The sequence below is a fragment of the Phaethon lepturus genome, unplaced genomic scaffold, assembly GCF_000687285.1.
Source record: "Phaethon lepturus isolate BGI_N335 unplaced genomic scaffold, ASM68728v1 scaffold30799, whole genome shotgun sequence".
NCBI lineage: Eukaryota > Metazoa > Chordata > Aves > Phaethontiformes > Phaethontidae > Phaethon > Phaethon lepturus.
Genome location: NW_010563283.1, coordinates 19,331 through 45,952, shown reverse-complemented (window position 1 = coordinate 45,952; position 26,622 = coordinate 19,331). Strand labels below are relative to the sequence as shown.

The following is a 26,622-nucleotide window of genomic DNA, read 5'->3' as shown; positions in this document are numbered from 1 at the left end:
TCTCTTATGCTAATGAAGTCAATCTAAATCTTGAGTGCACAACATTTACCTTGTATCTGTAAACGTGCATTGGCCAAATCTGCGAAAGTGTTGGCCGCTCCAAATATTGATCACAGACGACGCACTGGATAACCTCAGATCTACAACATAGATCTGAAACTACTGAGCAATAAAGCACCCTTTGCAAGCATCTCAAAGCTAGTATTTTTAACTATGCTATTTTTTTAGTAATTAAAGCAGAGTAATTCTTTTGAGTAAAAAAAACCCACAGAAATTACTGGTTTTAACATTAAAACCACCTTTGCAATTTCAGTCCCTCACTTGGAGAAGTGTCAGGTGCATATAAACACAGCAATTGTAGCTGTTAATTTTAAATACACATATCTTGAATTAATTTACTGTTTTAAATAATATAAATATTTTCTGGTTTTCTGACAAGAAGATTCTCCCCTGTCTAGTAGGTCTTGTTAGTTTAAAAGAAAGGTCAAATGCTGTTTAGAATTCCAACAGGCTGCACAGCATCGAGACACTGAGGTTTGGTGGCCGGATCAAGTAGAGATTAACAGACAAGAATCCACACAGCAGTTTACCGTAAGAGCCTCTGCCAGCCATTTTGTGAAACTGTTGCCATGTGAGGGGACCTTGCACACCCCAAGACCGGACCGTTCGCTTTTTCTGAATTGCGTCCTGAAGTACTGGCTGGAGCGAGAGGAGCATACGAAGGATGTCCTGGGAACACTGCATGCTCACATCCACAACTGAAAGGACAAAAAAATTGTCAAGGCCTACCGCAGTAACAGGATACAACAAAGCCCTCCACAAACAACCCAAAATCCTAAACCACCTTGATTTTAAACAAGGTCACTGTCTTCTGAAACGTACACGCCGGCCACCCAAAGGCCATGATATAAAAAAGTTAAGCACACAGACTTAGAGTTCTCCTTCTTCCCCTCTCAGCCACTTACAAAAAAAAACAAGATGATTTTTTTTTTCCCCTGTAGAGTTTTTTCCCTTGAAAGCCTTACCATCCAATGATTTAAACTAAGGGCAAAAAGCCTAAAATTAAAAAAAAAAAAAAAAAAGCAACAAACATGCATGTTGTACAACATCCTAAACTATAGGGCTGTCCCTCCAAATAAAGGATGGTTAGGCAGATTGCCACCCAGTGCTCACTTCACAGAAGTCAAGGGAAGCCTGAAACAGTCACAGCCCGTTCCATCAGCTTGCCACCGCTATGCCATTTAATGTACAGCGTTCGAGAATAAAAAGCTGACACAAAATTTGGTATGGCTGTAACTTCACAGCCTTCCCCTTAAAAGTATCTTACATCTTTTTATCCTACATACCAATGTCACAGTAACACTGAGTCTTCTCCTGGGTGCCTGAAAACATTGTTTTATCCATAGCCTGGGCTTTTGAACTTAATCCCCCACCGACACACAGAAACTTAGCTGTGTTTTACTGTTAGTCCTCCTCATCCTCATTAACAGCTATGAATCGCAGCTAACTGCTATCAAAGTTTCACATTTTACTGTTCATTCTGCTAGAGTTGCTACTTGAAAAGACTGTTATTGAGCGGAGAAGTATGCAAATACACACAACAAAGGGTATTCCATGAGACAATATGTCATTAGCCAGGCCCTAGAATGAAAAAAGAAAAAAAAAGAAAAAAAAAGAAAAAAAAAAGATCTCTGGAGATCCCACATACAGTGAAGGCTACAATAATGCTTTATTTGCCACACACGCCATTAAACTACTGCTGCTGCCCCCTTAAAGACGGGGGGGAAGCCAGCTGAATCATAGATCTTGTTTAATTCTGCCTCAGCAGCTTTGACAATACAGTCACCATTTGAACCACCTACACTTCCTATGTACACTCATTCCACAGAGCCTCTGTAGATGCAGTCGCCAAAAGCTGCTTTAAAAGAATAAGCCTAGTGAAGTGTTGTGGACAGTTACTGTGGTCTTACATTACACTTCAAATTTATGTTAGGAATTTACAACTGATGGTAGCCAAGGCCTATGCTCTGCTTGGCGTATCATACCAGCACAGAACGCAAGAGGAATGGTTATTCTGAACACCATTAAAATCAAAGTTTACGAAAGCAGGCGGGTGGAAAAAAAAAAAGTCTTAAGCATCCAATATTCACAAATGAAAAACACAAAACCCAAACCCTTAAAAAATGTTCACAGGTGGACAAGTAGAAAGTAAGTTGTTTTCAGTATTTACCGTTTCTTTTTGACCAGTGGTGTAAGCAAGTAGTTTTCACAAGTGCTTCATCAACCTTCCCTCCTGACATATTGTCCATGAACTGCCGTCCATGTTCCAAGGCTAAGTAGCAGTCATTGCAACAATCCCTTTCTTCAACACGTACCAGGTTGCTAACTGCACCAACTTTAGGAATGGAATCTTGATCTGCTGCTCCAAACGGTGAGAACAAGTTGGTGCATTGATCCTGCAGCAACAGTATTAACTCATCGGGCAGTTTGTCAGGTTCTTTCAGTCCTCCACTGCCATGTTCAATAGAAGTAGCTCTGAGAGCTTCAAAGCGTTTTTCTGCTTCTTTGCCACACTCTGTATTACGTCCTAGGATATCCAATTCATCTTCAAGGAACAGTCCAGAACTGTTGCCAAATTTTCTATTCATAACAGCACTGAAACCACAGGTACATCTATACTGGGCCTCTTGTGTTGGATCAGGAATGTAAACTCCAACATCAGCACCTTTGATGTTCATATTGCAAACACATATGCAGCAGCTGTCAAAGTTACAGTCTTTGAAGAGATTCATTACAGACTCTGAGAGGATGAGATTCACATAAAGACTGTGTGCCTCTGGAATGGAAGGCACAGTTGCAGGTTCAACAGAATTAAGCGGTCTGCATGTTGATGGTGTGGAAGCTGGTGAGTATAAATCGGAGTTCTCATATTTGACTGAACCCTGTGCACTTGCAGGTCCACCAGCTCCACGAGGTGTTCGAGGAGTCCTCGGTGTTCTAGGAGTTGGGAAACGAGGGGTGGAAGGAGAGGGAAGAATTCCAGCTCCACTGTTACTGGGAGGTGCACTACTTGGTGGCATCCCAAACGGAGTATGAGTTTGCGGCGTGTATGCAGGGCCATACTCTTGATCCATAGTGCTTCCATCACTAATAGCAGCCATAAGAAGAAGGAAATACTTTAAGTACACAGCATACTGGTTTTGAAATTTTAAGTCTCAAATTTCTGAAGAAGAACCTTCCTAATTAATATTTGCTTTTTTAAGCTAGTCTTTCGTAATCCACAGCAGAATTTTCATTCCCTAAAGAACTTCAAGAGCATTAGCTCTTCAAGACTTTGCAGGACTCCCACTGACAGCACTGTTAAAGAATCTTTTCCCACCTCCTTTCGCCTCTTCCTTTGCACAAAGCTTCCAAGAAACAAGTGTGGTCAGAATAAATGATAAATTCTGTGGTTGTATGGAGTCTAAAGGACACATTTTCATTCATGTTTTATTTACACATTGTATTGACACACACTAAGAAAAATATACCATGTCTATCAACAGCAGGTTCAGCTGGATCCATGAGGAAAGCATCACCTGGAAACATTTTCTTTCCTAAACAGCTGAGTATGTCTAAAGACCTATAAGACTAATGAGACCTGGAAACATGTTGCTTATGAATGAACCTAACAGAAGCAATGTCAGGATCTACTCTAAGATTTACCAGTCATGTAATTTTATCAATAAATACATAGCCTCCTTGTTGCCTAATACATTTATACCAGCTACTAATGCAAAAGAGAAAGAGGAGTAAATATTTTCTTCAAGAAGATCTGCCAGCAAGACCATCACTACCAAATGCAGATTACAGAAATGCCTACTGCAATACTACTGTTACCAGGCAATGTCACACTAGGCATAGCTTCCAATCAAAAGAAATGTCCTCCTAGTCCCAATACAGCTGAGATTACTGCCATTTAAGAAAATTATTTAAGAAACAGAAGCACCACCTACTAAGCCCTTAAAGTACCTACACCACCACCACAAGAACAAAGTCCCAAGTTTACATTTATCTTGGTTGTTACCATCTTCATTACTTGTTAAAACTGGACTTGCACCATTAAGCTTCCCTAAGAAACCTTTAAGTGAGACAATGAATAAAATGTATGCACAGTTAAGAAGCTATTTGAGAAGACAGTCTGTTACAGTAAGGTTTAATCATGAGGACTTTTTTTAAAGGCTCTTGTTGTATAAACACAGTGTGTCTTTACAAATATTTCTCATTACAGATCTAAATAAATAATTAATTTAGGGGTACTTCCTGTAGTGTGGCTAACTGACCATCTTACAAAGCTTAAAGATTTAAGCTGACCACCTTACAAAGCTTAAAGATTCTATGATTTGTGGCACAGGTCATACCCATCTTTGATGAATGGCATGGCAGGTCCCGGGGGAAGTAAATCCAACTTCCCCACAGTCCAACTCTGGCGATAAATGCATTCTTCTGGCAGTTTGATGGGAGGAAGACACTGGCTGGGAAGAGTCTTCAGTGGCGCAAACATGGAACATCCCACTAAAGCTTGACAATTCTCAGGTTTATAAACATAAGAATAATCCTAGAAGTTAGACATGGTAAAGCATCAGCATGTAAATTAGATCATTTCAGCAATTACAATGCTTCTCAAAAAAATGTGACTAAGTTCAAGCATTAACTCTTTAATGTGAAATCCTGATATAGCTGCAAAAGGGAAAGTTAGATTTATACACACATCATTCACCCCGTGGTTCTCCAAAAAGAAATATGCCAACACAAAACAATTAACTACAATTACTGAAATGTACTCCTTCAGCTTACTAATGGCCAATTATGTATTACTCTTTCTTGAAGTAATCAAGTGATTACTCTATCACTTGAAGCTTAAGTGATAAAATCCTATATACCACTTATTAGAACATTCATTACCTACCCCAGTATAATGCAGGACACAAGTTACAAATTGTACTGAATTTCCCACAGTTCCTATTCATGATCAAGTAATAAACTGAAGAATAATCATTAGAAACATTTATCAAGACTATCAGCACTACCTACCTTTATTTCAGCAGGTTTGGGGCTGCAGAAACCCTCATCTACTTCAATTCTGAACTGAGCTCCCACACTAGAGCTATTCCCTTCAAGTACTGTTCCTCCAAGTGTAGTGTCCATACTGCCATATTCTTTATTATTCATGTTCATTGGAGAAAATCCCATAATATGTTGTTCCAATGAGGGTGGAGTTGGATACATTTTATGGAGATCTGCAGTGCCTAATTTCAGATTAGAAGTAGGATTTAGAGCATGAAAACATTTTGAAGTATTTTCTCCGTCTTAAAATTTCAGTAGGGCAAGTGAAGTGTATGTGTACAAATTCCCACAACATATTAACAATCAAATGTTTAGAGCTAGTATTCTATTTACAAAAAACACAAATAAAGCTTACTTATGCATGACAGTGGGTCTAGATTTCCTGCTTTTGCCTCTTTGCAGTTGGATTTGTCATCAGCACCATTCACTGTTCTTTTAGATCCAGGCTAAGAAAGAAAAGAAGTATTGTAATATAATCACTTCAGACATGAACACACGTTCGTATTTCTTGCTAACAGGACATTTCATGTGCAATGAACATACAAAGCTGAGACACCGTAATATTTAGAAAAATTAAAATAAGTCAGAAGCCCAATGCTAGTAGTTGGGGTTACTCTTGTCCTCCCTTAATAGCTGTAACTCAGAGAATGCTCTCCCATCAAGTCATGATGCTATTAAAATGAAAGACCAGTTATAAAGTAACTCTCAGCCTGTTAGCAGACATATTAAAAAAAGCTAAATAAGGCTGCCCACAATCTATCAGAAAAAAAAAATACACACTCCCAAAGCCATGCTAACATTACTGATGTTACCACATGAACAGGAATAGAAAAGATAGAGAAACACAAATCCTGGAACAAGAGGTACAGGGAAGAAAAGCTGTTGAAATTAAAAGAACAAGAGATATTTTACGATGTTTAGACAGTACTAAAGTCTATAGAAAATAAGAGTCTTCAGGTTTAAAAGCAAATACACTTGCTTTATACAATGATGACCTTTGATGGCTATTAAGATCCTTCAGCCCCTATTCAGCTACACCTCCCATGCAAAGTTGATGGGCATTTTGTCTGCTTAAAGAGATTTAGAATTAAGTATGGAGCAAAGTACAGTTCAGAAAAAGACAACTGATTACAAACTGTATTGAAATAGAAACTAGAAAGATAATATTCAGAGCTATCAGAGACTGCAAGAGAAACTGTTCCAAGAAAATAGCTGCTGCAGCGAAGCAGCTTATTTGGCAGAACATCCACGTGTTTAAATGCCTCTTCTCTTTCAGAAGTTTTCATTTTGTTTCAGTACAGTATCCTTTATTGACTAGCTGAATAGAACCTAGACCATAAGGAAAAGAGCACTAGTACCACTATCAAATCTGTAAAATTATAACTAAAGGTGTATTCGAGAAGGATACGCTGTCTGGATAGTAAGGATGTAAGATCAGAAGCTTGTTTGTATCAAAATGTGATTGTAGGAGTCAACCAGAACAGTATGTCTGCTCTAGAGGAGCCACGACACTTGCTTATATGCGTTTCAACCTCTCCTACAAATGCCAAAAAACCCAAGCCAACCCAAAACCACAAAAAAACATAATTGTTTCTTGCAGGTTTTTGTCTAGCAGCTGCCATTACATTTGCACATCACTTACTGTTAGTTCATCTTCATCAGAATTGAAGAGATTGTCAAGGTCAGTGTAAGAGACCACTAAGTCTGTTTCATGGAACAGGCTAGTTGATGCAGTGCGAGCATGAGCAGCAATACGTTGGGCATCTACAAAGAAAAACAAATGTTACAAAAACACTGGCAATATATATTCATTAAAAAAAATAAAGACATCTTAAGAACTATTTCCACAGTTAGGGTGGAGGGAAGAGTATGTTCTCAGTTCCACTCAACTATCTTACACGTAAGTGAGGTCCCTTCAAATTTATAACATTTGGATTTATAGCCAACATTTATTTGCAAGGTGCAACAAAGCAAATGTGTTCCATGCAGATTCCTAATTCTGAAAGGACAAGGAAATACAACCCATAAAGTAAAAGGTTAGGAGCCTATTAGAATCTATTGACTATTCAAGAGATCATTAACATCGCACAATTAAAAGCAGAGGGAGAAAAAGTCTCTTTACCTTGCTTGACAGAAGGACTAAATAGAGACATCGCATCCTCTCCTTCATGGGATAAAACTGTAACACCAGATGTCCCATCCTCAGCCTATTTAAAAAAAAAAAAAGGTAGAGAAGTTTGCTTAAATTCACTGGGGAGGTGGGGGACAATTTACCTCCCTATGGGAATTCTGGTACATATCAGAAGTATCAGGTTGTCATTAGCCTTCTAGCTCAGCCAGGTGTAGTCTGGGGGTCTGGTTAGTGGTACTTGCTCAGGGAGAAGGAAGCTTGGAATAGACACCATGCCAGCAACACGCAGATATGAATGTGTATTTTAGGTTTTGGGGTTGGGGATAAATTTAAAAAGCAAGCTATGGATTCTTGCTACAACACCTTATTGAAAAACACTTGATATCAAATGCTATACATTAACTATACTGGTTATTGAATGAAAACTCTCAATACCAGGAGTACATACAGACACAACCAGTCCTAATAAAGAAATTTCTTTCATATACAAGTTCCCAATGCATTTATATTTTCTCCTTTTTTGGAGGGTGTACTTTTGTTTTACGTAGCAGCCTCATATAGCTGGAAGTGGCTAAAGCGCAAGACAAAAGAAAAATAATTCAATTCACTGTCCAGGCAACCAGCCGGAGTTCACTTCACCTACCCCCAAACCTTTCCACACATGAACAAAGCACTTGCCTTGCTCCTCCTCTCTTCCCTAAGCACCTGCTACCACCCATTTCTACAGAACAGCTACTGAGCCGGACTGATTTTTGTTCCGATCTAGCAGTGTTCCCCCAGTACAAGCATAAACCCTAACGCACGAGCATCACCAGTGTGCCAAAAAAGTTTAGGTGTAGCTAGAGGCAGGCTGCATAATTTCATTGATCATTTCAGCTAGAATACATTTTTTTAAATGTACTTCTAAATAGACAGGGAAGGATTCAAATTATATTTGGTGACTAAAGCAGTTTGTTTTAACCTCATCACCGATTTGTATCCTCACTCCTTTACTCACCTTGTGTTTCTTCCCAGCTTCCCTCTCAATGTTCTGCCTATCTTTTTTACTATCAGGAAATAAGAATTCCACATCACCATCAACGAAGGCATAAGGATCGATTTCAGGTTCCTGGTCAGCTTCCATCGCTACTGCTGCTAGGTATTGGTTTTTACTCTGATACTGCTGCACCAGTTCATCTGAAACCTTTAAAGGTTTCCTACATTGCACCATTAATCTGTACAGAAGAAAAAAAAAAGTCACAAAATATTATTTATCATTTATAATGTGGAAATATTTTTGCTATCACACAGCCTTTACAAGAATAACTTCATCTTCCCTTCCGACTTTCTTCCTTTCCACCCCAGCTTCAGACAACTTTTTGGGAAAAAGATTAGATCATTATTCATTTAATATAACCTCCTTACACATGTCAGATACAGCAATGTAATTCATTCTGCCCATCTCTCCACAAGCACTGTCAATTCAGATAAAGATTAGTAATTTATCCCAGGTTGTAGCTGTCATTTATTATAAAGTACAAATGTATTAAACTATCTATAGCCACTAAAAAACCCACCAGGTTAAAAAAATTACTCATTGCCATTCCCCATCCATGCCCAAAAAAGTGATCAGAAATAAGGGATTAAACCTGAATTTTCTGTATTTTAAGAATGTAATTCCTGAACATTTAATTCATTTAAGCATAGAAAGTATGCCAACCCTCGCAACAGCCGGCTTTGTCTAATACAACAAACAGACCAACACTCTGTTGTACACAAAGCCAGGCTAACCAAAAAGCCCAAGCAATGACCACTACTAAAGCACACAAATGCCACTATGTTTAGTAGTTATTTATATCACTTCTATCAATACAAATGAAGCTTGCAACACAGCAATATCTAATGTACTAATAAGAGTAATAAAAACATATTTTTGTAAGCATTTTTCTTTTCTTAAGATTTGGAGACAAAAATGGAGTTCTTAAGTACACAGAAATTAAGTTTTTGTATCAGGTTTATTAGCTTCACAGATATAACACTGCACCAACAGAAACAGATATTGGCAACTGGAAAACTATGTTATGCTTATTAGCTATACATATGCCCCTCTACCTTCTGCCCCTAAAGAAACTCTATTTTCTGTATCCCAGTATACAAAAGGGACCATGGGAGAAAGGTATTCCTTCAAAGACGACAAGTATGTCAGGAGTGTCAGACTAACGTAGGCACACAATTTCTTCTTGCCTCAAGAACCCCTTCCCTCCCAAACAGCAACAGAATGACCAGTGAAAAGCATTTACAGAAGTCTCACGCATGAAATGAAAAAGGGATGTTGCAAGGACGAAGACTACAGAGGGATACTTCAAGTCCAAACGCAGGTTCCAACATATCTATTCTTTCCCTTCTCAAGCCTCTATCCAAAAGGAAATGCTATCCCGTAAGAAACTAATGTGTCTCACAATTAGTAGGGCTTGTTGCAGCTTAGATGCAGACTCTAATCTGGAGTTTAGAGTAAGACAGGTTTATATTTCCCCCTCTGGGAGACCAGAGAGAAAGAAAAGCCTCATACAGAACAATTCAATTGGAGCTCAGCCTTGAAACTGTGCACACAAAATGCACGGCAATTCCTCGTCCTCCCTGCTGCCTTGCACATCCCTGTCAACTATGCGGTATGAGCCAGGACACAGAAAGTTTTACTTTGTCAAGAAACTTCCTAGAAATAAGCTTTCCAAGAAGATGCCTCACAGCCAACAACATTGTCAAATCCATCTAGCTGGTCATCTGTGCTTAATAAAATCTTGTGTTTGGCATGACCACCACAGCATGCACACCCCAGACAACAGGGCAATGGGTGCAGCCTTGTGTCAAGCACCATCAGCATTTATGTCTAGAGTAGCACTTGATGGAATTGAGGATCTCCTTTTTTCTAAATCCTGCAAAAAAATTATCGGGGGGGTGGGGGAGTGGGAAGAATGATGGGAACAACTCTCTCGGAACAAAGAATTAAACACCAGGAAAAATACATAGCGAGAGCAAGTAGCACTTTCCAGTATTTTTGACCACCACAGAGGAAGAGAAGTTAATAGCCAGATACTCAGGGTGGGGTGGGGGGGGAGAGTGGAAAGTATGTTCAGTAAGTTGTTAAATAAAGCTAGAAGCCATACAAGAAAATTTTGAAGTAGAGCATATCTTTCTCTGTCTGGTTGGCTAAAATGAATTCAAGGCAAAAAAAAAAAACCCACAAAACAAACAACAAGATTCTATAAATGCGTATCTTGAAAGAGTTGAGACATGTACTAGCTAATGTAAACTCTTAAATGGTGAACATAAAAGATATGGCTAAGAAAATGTGTACAAGAACAGATCAACAGCTACAGCATATTTACTTCTTCTCACAGCTTTCCTACGCAGCAAGGTCAATGTGACTGCCATCAGTGGCTTTCCACTGCCAGCAATGAAACAGAAAATTAACATAAAATTTCAGTCTTGTGAATAGCTGCTTCAACTCTTCTACCACAAATTAAGTACACTAACCCCTAAAAAAAAAAAAACAAACAAAACACAACCCACAAAAAACCAGCAGAAAAGAAAAAACCCTCAATATTTTGATACTGATTACAGTAAGAGTCGTCTTCACCTCAACAACAAAAAATTTTGGGCCAAAAATAATCAACAGCAAGTGTGTTGATTGAGGCAACTCTGGGTGCATTCGAGATGCATTTTTTAAACCCGCAATCACAACCCTAAGTCAAAGTTTGTCACCTCTGCGTCCAGGTCCCAATCACGTTAAGCTCACATGTCAGCATCTGTTGCTTCCCGTTACCATCCTTCTCCTGCAGCATGTCCTCACAAGGAAGTGTTGTAAAAGACGGATGACAGGAATAATTTCTTACGCAGTACAACAGCAAAGGAGACACAACCCAGAAGGCTGAATGGTTTCAGGTTTTTTGTTCTTATGTTGGGCTTTTTTGTTTGTTTGGTAGTGGTTTGGGGGTTGGGGGGGGGGGGTATCTTTTCTGGGGAAGTTTTGCTTTAATTAGTAAAGAAAACCCATGTTGATTCATTCTGCAGTAAAACAGAGCTCAAATGTAAGTTTTAACACTAAAAAAAAAAAAAATCACTAGTGCTATTCTTTCCCTCCATTGCCTCTAAGCACCATAATTAAAACTTAGGCAGTATTGAAGAAAAAGTGACCAATTCCCTTAACCCGACTGAAACAGAGAGCAGCAAAGCAGAACATGTTAAAACCTGGTGCTAGGTGACACTAGCTTTCAGAAATAAATTCCATTTATTCAACAAAAACCTTTTTTTAAATAACTATAGATGACCCATACTTTAATTCAAGGCAATATTAGCTTACGTTAAATACATACATGTTCTCAAATACATTTCCTGTAGCTCAAAGGCTAAAGTTCTAACAAGGATCTAGTCTGACTGTCTCAATATTTCAAGTTAAACAAACTTTGTTTAATGAACAAGGGTTTCCCACGTGATCTGAGGTCCAAGAGCAGTAACAATAGACATACCAGTCACTTGTTTTCTTTGAATGATAACCTCAAATCCTTAAGCCTCATGTGAGAGTATGCCAGTTTATGTCACTCATCCCAAAGAGAAACTTCTGATACTAGAAAGTAGTTGCAGCCTACATTAAAGTTAACGTCTTCCAGGAAACCAGATTAAATGGCTGATGGGAACAACGAGGAAGCTAAACACCAGCTTTCAAAATTTAAGGGCTCTTCTAAATAAAGACAGAAGCAGAACTGAGGTTGAAGAAACTTTATCTTTAATAGAGTAAGTCTGCATCTGAGACCATCCATGCGTTCTTCAAATAATGAAGAAAGCAAGTATTAAAATGAGAATTTTTTTTTTCTTTCATGTGGGACTAAGTCCCAAAATAGGCACAATTTGTCTACAGATTAATTTTACAGTAGAAAAATAAATTTCATTGACATCTGCTAAAACAGACTTCTAACAAGAAAAAGCTGGAATGTCTTACTACATATTTGACTTCATACTCACATTTCACAAGTATAATCTTCTTGTATATGGACAGCACAGATAGTTACTCTCACACACTCAGCATTACTGCTCGAGCTGATGAGACCAGCATTATGCTTTAGTGACAAGCTTGCTTATAACAAGAAACTACTGCCTTTAGCCTTCGTTTCCTCACTTTCTCACGTTATCACCATAGTATTAAGCACTACTTACTCTGTAACTGACGTTACGTTTTCCTGTCCAGCAGGTATTACTGGATCATCTCTCAACTTATCATTTGGAAGCTGAGGTGGTAAAAATTCCACATCCTTTTTCTTTGGAACTTTATAATACTTCCAAGTAGCATCAGCCTCGTCTTCCTCCAAATTCACTGCAGTACCAACATACATTGTAGGCTCTATAACTTCAGGAAATTGAGCTGGAAAAGGCTGAGACAAGCCATCGAGTCTGTCTTCCATTGTTTTTGTGGGAACCAAGGGGTCTGGTGTTGGCATCTGGTAGAAATGCTGACTCTGAGGAGTAGAAGGAGCTTTAGCTACCCCTTCATCAACTACATCACACGGGTGAGGACTAAGTGGTGGTGGCTGAGGTGAATTTGCCATTTCAGCATTATGCATCTGAGGAGTCTTTGCTACATCATTAGTTCGGATATTTGAAAATCTCACTTGACTGTCTGGTGCAGTCATCACAAGCCTCTGACTCGCTGAATCTGCCTCCATGGCAACATCATCACTGATAGATACACGATGATGAAAAGGAGTCAAAGGGCGTTTTTGTGGCTTATCCCCTTTGTCTTGCTTCTCATTTGTCTTGTGCTTTGGAGCTGCTTGCTGTTGTTGGCCCACAGGTGGTGCCTGCCCCTGTTGACCTGAATTTCTTGGTTTGAGATTTTTGTGCCTGCAGAATTAATATAAGGGAAAATACTTCACATTAATCTTTCAACGTCTATCATGTTCTTTTTCACTAGATAAGAACCCGCTTCTAAGCCATTAAGCATAGAAATCTGAAACTTATACCACTCTGAAGTGAAGCTGCCTCTTTCTGACCATAACTTAGATTTGAATGACTTGAGTAGCATTGCAAGACTTTAGAAGGCCATTTGAAAAACCTGGAAAAGTTGTCCTATGAGCAAAACACACACACACATATCATCCTCATAACTAAAGACAGTATTTTATAACTGCTTTTAACAGAAATAGTCACATGAATACATTGTCACTTTTAACTTCTGCCAACACTGATGAATCAGTAGAATAACATATGAATTAGTGGACAACTTCTTGAATTCAAGCATCAATACTAACCAATAGTGCTGTCCAAGTCTCTATGGGTTAACGAGTGGAAAGTTAACATCAAGAACATAGAAGCCAAGCTCAGTCCTACAAAAGCTATTTTGAAGCTTTTGTAGCTATTTACCTACAAATTTAGCAAGTGTGGAAAAAAGAAAAACTCAATGTCTCGACTGCATTAATACAGTTAGGTTTTTTCCCCCCCAGTATAAATGCACTTGAGCTTGAACATTTCATTTTTAAGTTCAAGATGCCAACTTTCTAGATCATCTGACTGAAGTAGAGACATGAAATACCAAAGTCTAGAATTAAAAGTTTGTGATTAAGCTATTGAACTGCATGTACATCCTTAGTGCCTGGGTATTCTTTGCCACTCTTCCATTAGGAAAGGTAAGAAGCAGGCAACTTGTATTAAAACAAACAGGATCAGGCAGGAATAAAAAGGTAAGAGGTATCAAAATCTATTTTTACCTTAAATTCTCATACACATACATGTTTTTCACCACTTAGAATTCAAAATACAGAGAACAATAAGGGGTTTTAAGTCTTTGCAATTTCTCTTCAGGCAACTACATACTTCCAATGCACACCTCACACAGTTAATAGATTGTTTTCTCTTAATTAGTTCTATCATATCTAAATTCTCCTTTAACAGGATATTTAATCCTCTTCCATCTCAGCTCTTCTCAGGACACAAGTATTTCCACAGATCTTAAAGCAACCATTTCAATAAAGGAGGGAAAAAATGCATTTATTTCAAAATGCTATATCCTCCAGACTTTTTTTTTTTTTTTTTTAAGATTCCAATATTCATTGCAAGGTAATCAATGTTAATATTTAAATCAGAGAAAGCGTTTAAAACTTTGCAGCACTTCAGTCACCTAAAGATTAGTGTTCTGCCATAAGCACAGAAATAGAGACATTAATTTTGGTGAATTCTCAATTTTAAACAACTGTATTAACAGTCTGTGTAACTGCACACAGTTTCAAAACAAGTGTCATAACAAAAACTGGAAGTTAAATTCAGACTTTCCCCCTGTGTTTTGATCCTCCTTCTTCCCCAGCTAATATAAAAAAAACACCATATACTGGCAATCAACCCACAGAAAAGCAGTTTTATATACAACCACCTATGGAATGCCGTATTTTCCAAAAAGTAAAGCAGGTTTGGGTTTCCTTTTCATATTCATCACGACACAATGCTACAATCATCTTGCTTAACAGCTTTCTCCCTTCAAGGCTAATGCCACAGCCCTCTAGAAAAGGTTCTTAATTCCTAAATAAACAGGCATTCCCTTTCCACTGCAGCCCAAGAAAGTTGCTGTGAGATCATTTCTACCCATACACAGGCCTAAGGAGTCCCAGCCCAAGACTCAGATATTGTCACTGAACTGCCAGTAGGTCCACTCAGATGAGTCACTTGAATAAAAAAACCTCTGCACTATCTTATTGGGCAGAGTTTCAAGACCTACAATGATATTTAGGATACAAGATACAAATTTTGTTACAGCTTTCCTACAAGCAGCTATTGCTTAATTACTCCTAAAGGAGTCATCATGAGCCCTCTCCTGAGCACTTCAATCTCAATGTACGTTGTTGGACTGCAGGCTTGCCAAGTACTGCACCTTGAACAATTGCAATTTGTCCTCTGCGTGGCTTCAACAAAATCCCAGGATGCTACCTTGTCAGCTGTCTCTTCATCACACAAGCCATTTGATGTAGCAGAATACTTCCTCCTATGATTCAATATCAGGAGAGTTATTTGGGATCAACATATGTTCTTTCCTTATCTTCTGTTAAACCTCAAGAACAGTTTTGTGACACAGGATTCAGCAAAGAAATTACAAATAGCCTTTTACTAACATATTAAACTGAGAGCTAAGCAAACTACTAGTTAGGAACAAATTAACTTTAAAATGTTTTATTACTAAGAGTAAAGTACTTTCTACTAGCAGTCACAGCATCTTGAACAGAACTACTTTCTACAACAAACATGCAGGATACCATGGGGTTTTTTTAGCTTCACAAAATGAGTACATACTTGTTCTGTGCTCTGTTCATATTGCATTCTTGCCAAACTCTGTCCACCACTTGATTGGCTAGCTTCCTAGGTATTTTGCCACCATGATGGCTAGTACTGTCAGAGATAAATCCATCAGAAACTGAAGAAAACTTCACCCATTTCTGGGCAGATTGAGCATCAACTGAAAAGCAGCATCAGAGGAAAGAGTTTTAGGCAACCAGGCGATACACTCACAACCACTATTACTCCAATTCAACCACCACACAAACATCTTAGGAAGAAAAGTATCTTCTTAACTCAATGTTAGGAAAGAAAAACAAATAGAAAATGTAGGTACAGTGGTTGATTATTATAACATGGTTCCCCCTCATAAGAAAAAAGCAGCACCATGTATGTTTATGTTATAACTGGGCTGACTATTCTTTATCTTCCAAGAAACTATAGACCTGAAAAAGATAACAACATTGCTCATACATCAGGAAAACTTGAGTAAAGCTGCCTGTTAGGAAATTTAACAGTATTATTAAAATAAAGGGTCAAACTAAAGGTAACAGAAGACTTTGGGGGGAAAACACAAACAAAACCTCCTCTGCACAAGAGGAACAGTTTGTAAAGCCACCTGAAACTACCAGTGAGCCTTACCCAATTTGACTTAAAGCAGTTTACCATAACCACTCCTCACACACAGTTCAGAGGGCACAAAGCCTTACTGGAAAAACTTAGCTACAAAGAATCTTCCTTGGACTGCGAAAAAGGTGAAAACATCACCTTGCTCACTAATGACTGCGATGCACAATGAGGTTTATAAAGCTGTGCCAGAATGCATACACGCACAGAGGGGGAAAAAAACCAAAACCAAAAACATGACCACAGAAATTTAAAGTACTGGATAACAACATCAGGTACAAAAGCAGTCCTCATTTCAGCAACTTAAAACAGCGTTCAACTTAATTTTGCCCAAACCTGAACAATAAAAATTGTTTTTACTACAACAGATTTATGACTAAAGAAGTGTGATTTTTGGTAACAAGTCAGTTGCACAGAGAACATCTGAATTCTTTCCAAACACTGCTAGATTTAAAGCAGAAACCATCAAAATGATTCCCCACATGCAGAAGCTAATTTTATGATACCTGTTTGAACTTCCTCTGGGGATGTGGGTGGAGTCAGAGTTACTGAAGACATGGCAGGATCTCTTGTGGAAGCAGGCACTTGGTGGACACCCAAGCAAGTGGTTGAACAGTGCGATGCCCCTACGGTGCTAGGAGCAGGGATGTCTGTCTGAGGAACTAGAACGAAGCATGCTGGGTATACCATTCGCACACCAGCTGAAAAAAGAGCATGTCAATTTTACAGTCAATTGCCTAAAACTTATGTTTGAAATAATCAACAAATGGATCATTTTACCACTGACTTCTAAGTTTTCCTACCCTTTCTACCTAACTAAAGCATTATCCTTGGACAAAAAGTCTCTGTTGTCACCCTCATCATTACTTTATGATTTGCTTTATACAGAAGATTTGGGTGAATGAATAAAAAGGGCTTTGTATATACAGGCAGACACAGCCCTGGCATTTATATGCTACTATTTGCTTCCATCATTTTTTTATAAATAAGGCTGAGAACATACTCTTCAGTCTCAGGTAAAACTGACAATATTCCCCTTCCCATCATCATCAGGGTCTCCAGCCATCACTGCAATACAAGTCGGTAACACTCATTACAGAGAAATTATTACATTAGTTGGCAAATCAAAGGTCAATAGCCCACAGCAGAGGAACAAACTACAGCATCCCAGGGGCTTAGATTTTAGGAACAGCAGAAGCTAAATGCAGTGCCCGAGTACATTAAGTTCTCCAGGATTGTGGTTTTGAAGACATCCCTGAAAGGCAGAATCTGAAACAGTACAACATGCTTTTGATGAATTTCAGATGTCAACAGTGATAGTGTAGGGTTTTTTGATTTTTTTTTTAAATAATTTATTTATTTTAAAAACAATCTTGCTTGTCAAGGCACATAGAGAAAAACACCTCCCACTAACAGGCCCGCAAAACCCACTTTAAGCAGCAACTCACTCTAGATAGTCCTAAGTAGAAAATCAAGAGACCAACAGCAGTTGCAAATAGTTGCAAAAAGAATAAAGTGGGGTCACTTTTGCATCCAGAATTTTGCATATCTAACCAGCCAGTTTATTCCCATGATTAAAAGGTAATCAAAAGTACTCACCAACAAGGACTTCAACAGCAGCTAAAGAATCATCCTCCCAATCCATTTCTTCTTGTTTTTCCTCAGATCCCTCCTTTAGGTTAGACGTGACAGGATAGAATTGTTTCCATTCACCAATAAGCTTTTTCGTCGATGAATCTGAAAGCTTGAATGACTGCCCTGTGAGCGTGCCATTTAATCCAAAGGGGCTTAGAATAACTAAAAAGATAAATAAAAATACATTGGAGATTCTACCCAAACAAAATTCACTCCTCCCCACTGAAACAGCATTCTTGTTATTTCAGCCACACCAAAAAAACAACTTACCATTGCTAAGTCAAAATGCACCCTAATCGTATTTTACTGTACTGCACAATTTTTTTTGTAATAGGTATGCATTGTTAAGGGTATGTGTTCTGTAAGAATCAAGGTACCACAATAACGATTACAAATTAATCTATTTAAACAAGCAACAAGCAAGTTTTCCTCTTGGCTAGCAAGGAGTCTCTTACAGGGGGGATAAAGAAACACTACTTCAAATTCCAACAGTTATAAGTTTCCTCATCCTTTCATTCCGCTTGGTACAGTTACAACAACAATGCATATACAGGGAAGTAATCTGTTTCATGTTTAGTCTTGCCCATATTAGGAAAGCACAGCTGCTGTTAAGTTGCATTCAAAAAAAAAAGTGAGTTTGGACACTGAGCATTAATAAACAAAGAGCAGTGTGTGGTCATGCAGGAGAACTGATTTCTCTAGCCAACACAAGTCTGTCTAAGACAGGGAATGATCAAACAGCCCACTAACCAGACTCAGGCCCCATCGCTCCTTTGTCTTCGAGGGCATAGCCTGCATCTGCTGGTGGAACCAAAGGAACTTACAGGCAAGGAAGAGCCAAATAAAAAGGGGTAGGGGGAGTGAATAGGTTAAGTACATTGAGTCAGAAATGGATTTCTAAAAGAGGCATTGATGAAGATACGTGGGGGTTATAAAGCATGTTGAAAAAGCAAAATATTTAAGTCACCAATAGGACAGTACTTGGAAATTAAGTTTGTTGTGTTGTGAAGACGAATTCTTTGACTACATGCCAAGGGACAAATACAGAAGTCCTCCACCTGCAGAAGAGCTGAGATACACCAACGGGCTTCGGACTACGTCAAGACAGGGGACATCTGGGAAGAACGCGTAATCAATACAGAACAGGTAACGCCTCTGCTCCCATTTCCAGTCTTTGGCAGAAGTCCTCATTCTCAGCAACTCAAGGATTGATTCATTTTAGTACTCACTACTGACTGGCAAAAACTTACCTTGAAAAGGGCTGTTAGACTGCTGGGCAAGAGTGAGGTGCTCTTCACTAAGCAGGTACACAGGTTGATGCTGACTGATTTCCACACTGGTGCAAACATTGCTATCTCCATGTAAGAAGAAGGTGAATGAGCAGGACAAGTGCTCGCTGGGGAAAGAGAAGTGGGAAGGGTGCGGGGGGGTGGAAGGGAGAGAAACAACAATTCTTAAGTACAGAACGTAAAACAAGTTGATGGCTTTCTCACTAGTTTGAAGGCATTTCCTCCCAAAATATTCATTAATGAAGCAATCAAAAATCCCTTCTACCTAAATAGCAAGAAAATGCTAAATACGTGCTCCCTGGAAGTGTTTACAAAGCATTCCAGCATTAGAGACAAAACCAAAGATCAATCAGTTAGAAAACAACAGACACTAAGTGTTCAATCTCCGACTGTCACTTTATATTTTGAGATGTAGAGGTCTAATGAGGTCTAACTTAATAGTTTTATATCTTATATATTTCCTTAAAATATATGAAAATATTTCTGAACATGTATTAATTTTAGTGAGGTCATATCTAGGTTCTCCTGTCACAAATCCACTAAGCAAAATTTGTATTTTAAGATTTAATATTAGCCACAAGTAACTTGTTTAAAAACAGGAAGAATGGCAACAGCTTTGAGAAGAGTTGGGTTTGTTTGTTTTTAACTTGAATCTTATCTTCATGCTCCTGAAGCCAATCAAGTAACTAAAAATGAAATCCCATACCTACACACAAAAGGGAAGATACAACCAACTAAAAAAACCCCCAAAGCTTAATTCATTGTTAACTAAAGTAATTGAAGCAAGTATCAATGCTTAACATCAGATGCCTCACTGATAGCTTCTCAGTCCAGAGTGTTCTAGGAAAAGAAACAGTCCTGTACAGCAAAAAACACCCCAACAATAAACATACCTCCTTCCTATAACTCTGAATTAAATGCTGTTTTCACAGTGCTATACACAGTTACTAGTTAGCAACTCCATGAAATCTTCTACCTCACAGGATCATGCTTCAGAGACTTCCCAATTTTTGCAGCTCTGTTAGCTGTCATTTTGTTATGAAAATATAAACAAACCCCTGCAAGTACAACTATCAAAATATTTTATGCTGCATCCAAATCAATTCAGTGGTTTATGCGAAATGTATTCTACTAATTTTAATTAAAGGGCAGGAAGGCAAAAAAAGCAGATCCCTGCCAGGACGCCACAGAAGCAGTACATCTTCATAGCCCATTCCATCTGAAAAAACTTTTTTTTTTTGTCTTTTTAAGGAAGAAGTTGTACAGGCACAGCACTTTTCAGTTATATTAGCTACAAGTTATCTCGAGTGTCTGCCAGACTAATACACTCCCATAGGAAAAGAACAGATGTTTAAAAGCAGGAAGATGCTATTAAATTAGGTCCACCATCTCAGTAACAGAAGAATGAAAGTCAAGGAGAACCTTTAAAGTACTTTAAACTACTGAACAGAAAATAAACCCTTCTCTATGAGGAGGGTGGCATCAAGCACCTGCTCAGTCTCAGGAAAAGAAAAGAAACAAGTCAAGGGAAACAGACTAAATTAAGTGAGTCAAAATTGCAGATACTAGTGCATTTTTTTGCAAGGTCAAATGGAAAAGAACGCCATGAACTACTGTAGCCTAAAAAGACTGTACGAACGCAACACCACTATTTCCACCCCCACCCCCTCCCCCAAAAAAAAAAATTAGACCCCATCAGCTAACGCCCAGGATCATGTGCATGCTCTCAGGCCTCACGAAATGCTTGCATTTCTTAGTTACAGCATGAGAACACAAAGCAAGTTTTGCATTCCTGAAAAAAAGATACAAACAGAGCTCCAGGGCATGAAGAAAGAACTGACAAACTCCAAGCACATGAGCAACCCTATTAAAATGCAACCTCCACACGTGCAGTTACTGGATACATCTTTAATGTCATTTCCGAGACATTTCCTTCCTCCACCCAGAGGTAGATGCTGGGACAGTAACAGTAAGGGGAAAAAAAGGTTTCTGGAATTGGCAGAGTCTTGTTCAGTCTACGGAAACAGAGATAAATGGGTTCACCAAGTCTCACCCCAAAGACTCAAAGAGCAGCCACCAGGATAGTCACCACAATGAGGAGACAGAAAGCTGTGTTAAATACACGTCTTTGCCTACCAGCAGGTTTAAAATTAGGGACCTAAAACACTACAGGGATGAGAGAACCCACAAACCGTTCAAGGAGGAACAGGAAGCGCAGCACATTTTTTTATTACAGTAACGTAAAACAGGCCATGAAGTGAACTCAATGAGGAACTGCTCTCAGTGGCTGGCCGGGACTGAAGCATAGCAGTTTTCAAGGTGCATCAAGTCCACGGTGGTATGCTGATCTGTTCAATTTTAATTGTGTTTTAGGAACAAAAAAAAGGCAGGATTCAGGCATACAAGTGAATTATCACTATTCATTGACAACTACTCAGCACAATTGCTTCAGTAACCCAGCTCTGGACAGAATACTCCCTCCAGATGAAACACCATAGCGCTTAGGAATCCCAGCAAAGTTAGTTTCCAGAATACAGTGATGATGGAGCTAAGCATCTTGTTGACGATTTTAAGTTCAAGTGAAGTCACATGGTTAGCAAACACCACTAAATTCCTATATGGAAGTCTGATTAAATTTTAATCCTTATGCAAGTAGTTGAAGACTGATCTTCACATTTAATTTTATTTTAAAATCATATTGGATGGTTTAAGGTGAAAGAGAGGATAGTGTTCTTGGTACCGAGTGGCAGGTAACAATTTAGAAGCTTAGTGTAAGCAAGGCAAAGTTTCAAAATAAAAGCACATATTCTTTAAATACATTTTAAATGCAATTAAGCTATGTCATTTGTAAACACCACATTATTACATAGATAAAGGGCAGACAATTGTAGCATAATCTGATGGAATTCAAATAAACCAAGACAAAGAGAAGCATCAGCATGATAACAGAAGCATTTTGATTCATTACACTGCAAAACCAGCCCCAAGAAGTAGCAAGGAAAATTCAAGGTCATCATGCAAAAGCCAAATCCAAAAGAAACACACAAAAAAACCCCCAAATTAGAACTCCCCTCCCACCCCACCCCCCCAGCAGAGGAGAAGTTTCCAACAAAATAATAAAGCAAGAGAGTAGCCATTGTTGTCACTGACATCACTGAACCAGCTTTGGCATGCAAACTGCAAGCACACTACTTGTATGGCTGGGAGAGCAAATCTGCTATGGTACAATTCATTCTAGAAAATCCAAACATTAGAAATGTTTACTAATTCTGGTTATAAATTTAAGGGCTAAACAGCAAAATGATGCACACCACCTTGGGTTTTTGTTTCAGACTTCCAGAGGTGCAGCAAAGTCATTTTATGTACAATAGGATAATATTGTTTCATAGTAGAAATACATAGTAAAAACAGTGCTGTCCTTAATCTAAGGGAAACAGATTTTCACATGGTACACACAGTATCTCCTGAAAACAGGAGTCGTCTTTAAAACTAAAGGTTAACATCAAAGGCAAAACTAACACTTCATGTACTCAATCGTAGCATTAAATTTCTTCCTAGCTAGTCATGCTCAGAAACTGTTTCTTCATATATAACATCATAATTTCTGTTAAGTTACGAAACTTTAGGAAATATCAATGCATGTGAAATAATCACAAGAAATACAATTATAAAAATCACAATTAAAAAAAAAAACCACAAAAACACAATAAACCAACAACGAAACCATACAGAAGCTCTTTGCAGGGGAGTGGAGAAAAGGAGGAAGGAAAACAAAGAACCAGAGCTCTAACTTACTGGATGGCTCTACATACACCATTTTATGGACTTAGCAAGTAACTCTCTAAACATGCACGTTTTGTTTTGGTTTTTTTTTTTTAATTAATACATTTGTACATTCTCTAGTTCCTTAAGTTTCCAGCAACTGACTGCTAGTACACAATGCACCTCAACCTCAGCTTAGGAGGAATCTTCTCAAGCCTTGCCATAACCTATTAATAAATAAATAAAGAAAGAATATATATCTATATAACCACCATTTCTCTAAGTCTTTCTCTCCTATTCTCAACTCATCTCACAGCCAAAAATCCTAATCGAGAAAAAAAATTACCTACTTATCACTTTGGGGTAAATAGGCAAATTACCTTTACAAAGCAGTCAAGGACACAATAACAGAAAGCAAGCTGGTGGTTTCCTGCCTGCTAACGCAGAATTCAACCCATGCCTCCTTTAATTTGCAGACTTTTTTTCTTAAAGTAGCTCAGAAGATCACTACATAATTTGTGCAGAGCATCTTCTGACTGAAATATTTTAAAAAGTACCCATACCTCAATGCTCAGAACTTTTGTCCTGCAGGCAGAGAGGAACAGTGAAGCGCTTAAGGACTGATCCTCACCTATGCTCCATTAAAATACATTTGTATAAAAAACACTTCTGATTCCCCCGTACTCCCTCTTCACTCTAATCATGCAAAACAAAGATCTTTTCATTTCAGAGACAAATGATTATGATTCTATGTGAAAAGAAACAGAAACTGCTGTGGACAATTTCAATACAATTTCCACTTCCACCTTTGTAAGAGAAACTGAAGGGTAGCAGGGAAAAGCACACTAAAATTTACATATACATGAGGTTTCTACATCTCCATTAGCAAATCTGAAAATACCTTCTTGATAAAAAGGTAATTAGATCTGTTTTTTTTCTCCACATTAGTACTTACATAGAGCTTTATATCTTCAAAGTGCTTCACAAACATTAGCTGCACTAGAACCTCACTAATCCACACTTCATTAGATTCCGTACTTCAAACCAGCACCACACTACGGCTGAAAGGCAAGGAGACTGCAACATCAGAAGCAACAAGGAAGTCTCCAACTAAAAAACCCTATAGCACATTTAATAGTAAATTCCAAAAAGCATCCAAATGTTTCAACTGAAAGAGACATTTTTTGTTTGGTTTGGGGGGGTTTTGTTGTTGCTTTGGATTTTGTTGGGTTTTGTTTGGGTTTGGGGTGGTTTTTTTTTAATAATTACCATCTCATATTTTCCTAGATAGTCTTTGTAAATTACTTCCAAGTTGAACCAAGAGTGGCTCACCAAGTCAAAGCACTGCTAACCCTACCAAAATATTTTCTGTGTCCTTATAAGCTATGTACTATCCCTACATGAGGGAAAATGGACATTGCAAAGTAAAATTACTGTCCCAGAACTAACGGCTGTCACAATTAGGGTTCTACCATTTCCCTTTCAACGGGGCAGAACACACCTCGTTTAGGTGCACAAATACATCAGCTACAGTTTGAAGTCTCTAATTAATATGCATCATTATTTCAGACTGTTAGAAAATGTTTGCCAAAAGTTGGTATGTATTGGCTAGCACCCAGACTCCTCCAGGGCATTTTGACCAAGAATCAATATATCATGACTGGCTGACAACAATTAGCAGCAGCAATAGACCTGACAGTTCCCAACTGATGCATCATAGCTGCCCAAATTGAAGCATCTCCAAATAGTTATTCTGCACTACAGACTATTTTGGTATGCCACTTAAATAAATTTAAAATATCAAAGAAGTTCCTTTTTAAAAGGTGACAGTTGCCCTCTAGGGTAAATTCTTCAGCTGGAGAATACAGTCTCACAATTAAATAGGTTCTTTTGGAAATAAACATTTAGAAAAGAAGTTTTAAGGTGACACACACACCATGAAGCCCTAAGACTCTTCAAGATTCAGTTATTTGTTTGTTGGTTTTTTCTTTTTCCTTTAACCAGGCTGAGAGATAACACTATAGCAACCCGCATAGGATAAAAAAACAAAACACTGCCAAAGAGTAAGTCTCCAGGAATTACATACCTGACCACATGCTCAACATCGTCCTCTATTCTACGATACATTACACTATACGCTTTGTTCTTCGTCAGGCAACGCTCTAGGGCTTCTCATCATGGAGAAGAGAGAGTGAAGCTGCCAAGCCACTTGAGGCTTTCTGAGCTAACAGAAGCAGAAGCAACTCCCTCTAGACAACCCATCTACCACCTTTTCTTTTTAAGTGCTGGTTCAGAATAGTTCTTTGTGATGATATACATCTTCCAGGCATACCTGTAACACTGCAACGCACTAATGAAGAGAAGATTTCTATGCAGCCACCTTCACACCTACGCTGCTTCAACAGCCAATCTTATTTTAAACATGGCATCTTCAATTTCCACTCACCATCCATAACCCTGAATTAGAAAACTCCACAATCTTAATTCAGACTAGAAAGAATCAGAAAATTAAGTATGCCTTTGCTGTAATAAGCAAAATAGGAAATAAGTAAAATACTAAAATCAGATTATGTTAACGCAGCACCAAAAATAATTGCCAGGAAAAACATTTGAGGTTTTTTTATTTAAGAAATGAAAGAGAGAGAAAAAAAGAACCCACCAGGCAAGTACACAGATTATTTCAATTATTAAATATTTCAGAAGCTTTCTTTGGTTTTGTTTTAGTTGGGGGGGTGTTTTGCTTCTTAAGCACTGGGAGCTGAGAAATAGAGGATAAGAGAAATTGGTTCCTCATTCTCTAGGAATAACATGCTATCATACATACTCATTACACTCCAGTATTACTTTTTATGATTAGAGTTTGAATCGTCGTTAATCAGTTCACAAGCATGCCTTTCTTGCCCTTGGCTAAAAGTTCCCGTATAACATCCCGTATAAATCAGAGTTTGTATCAGCCCCGTCACAAGATCTGCACTTCAAGCAGACACAGTGGCATTAATATCCTTAATGTGAAAGCGCAAAGAAATCTAAACAAATGCACATCTACATTTTCTGTCAAGCTACCTATTCTGTATCTTAACATGAAGTAATAAGATCTCAACATACACATGCATCTCTAACTACTGACAGCAAGACGGAACAGCAGATGTTTTTCTAAGCATCTCTGAGTAACTCTCTATGGTCATGAAGGTAAATATAGCAGAAAGCCGACTTCGGTAACACAAAGTAAAAAACATAGCTAACAGCAAAGCAGAAAAAAAAATTCAGTTCAAAGCACATCATTAATGACTACTGTCAAAAAGCTCTCCAAAACATTTTTCACATAGCTGAGGATGTTTTGATTTTAGTTAAGACCTGCGAGTTAAAAATATTTGTTTATTCCATCACCAAGTTACTTGCTCCAAAACAAATAGGAATGTAGCAAGCGACCAGTATTCCTAAGTCATATTCACCTTAAAGACTTCCACATTTTTAAATTAACTTCATTATTAATGAGCTTAGCTTCATCCCAATAAAAACAAGGTTGAAACAAAAAGGTTTCATTTTTGTATACTACTAAAACTATAGCATGACATCTTACAAAGAGGCAAAACTGACTTTTTCAGAATGCAATCAGAAGTTTATATACACATACTAAAAAGTATGTATTTCTCCAGACACAATTATAAGCAATACTACAAAAAGAATTTGCTCATGTTCCTGTATTTTAGAACTTAAATGAGACTAATAAACCTGTTGTCTTATACTTTAGAATCCTTTAGTTACTGAGGATGCAAATCTTAA

The 26,622-nt window shown here is 38.2% G+C and overlaps 1 protein-coding gene across 1 annotated transcript in view; it reads right to left on the bottom strand.

Moving 5' to 3' along the window:
- MED13 (mediator complex subunit 13) overlaps positions 1-26,622 on the bottom strand; it is a gene marked incomplete at its 5' end in the record, with an annotated part of 54,488 nt that overhangs the window by 9,314 nt on the left and 18,552 nt on the right. The window contains 14 exons of the mRNA XM_010294529.1: positions 591-758; positions 2,231-3,147; positions 4,401-4,597; positions 5,074-5,288; positions 5,462-5,552; positions 6,749-6,870; positions 7,229-7,313; positions 8,235-8,451; positions 12,428-13,111; positions 15,129-15,239; positions 15,545-15,707; positions 16,660-16,854; positions 17,753-17,950; positions 19,039-19,184. Of these exons, the coding sequence (XP_010292831.1) occupies positions 591-758; positions 2,231-3,147; positions 4,401-4,597; positions 5,074-5,288; positions 5,462-5,552; positions 6,749-6,870; positions 7,229-7,313; positions 8,235-8,451; positions 12,428-13,111; positions 15,129-15,239; positions 15,545-15,707; positions 16,660-16,854; positions 17,753-17,950; positions 19,039-19,184 (3,509 nt within the window). The remainder of the gene's footprint in view (positions 1-590; positions 759-2,230; positions 3,148-4,400; positions 4,598-5,073; positions 5,289-5,461; positions 5,553-6,748; positions 6,871-7,228; positions 7,314-8,234; positions 8,452-12,427; positions 13,112-15,128; positions 15,240-15,544; positions 15,708-16,659; positions 16,855-17,752; positions 17,951-19,038; positions 19,185-26,622) is intronic.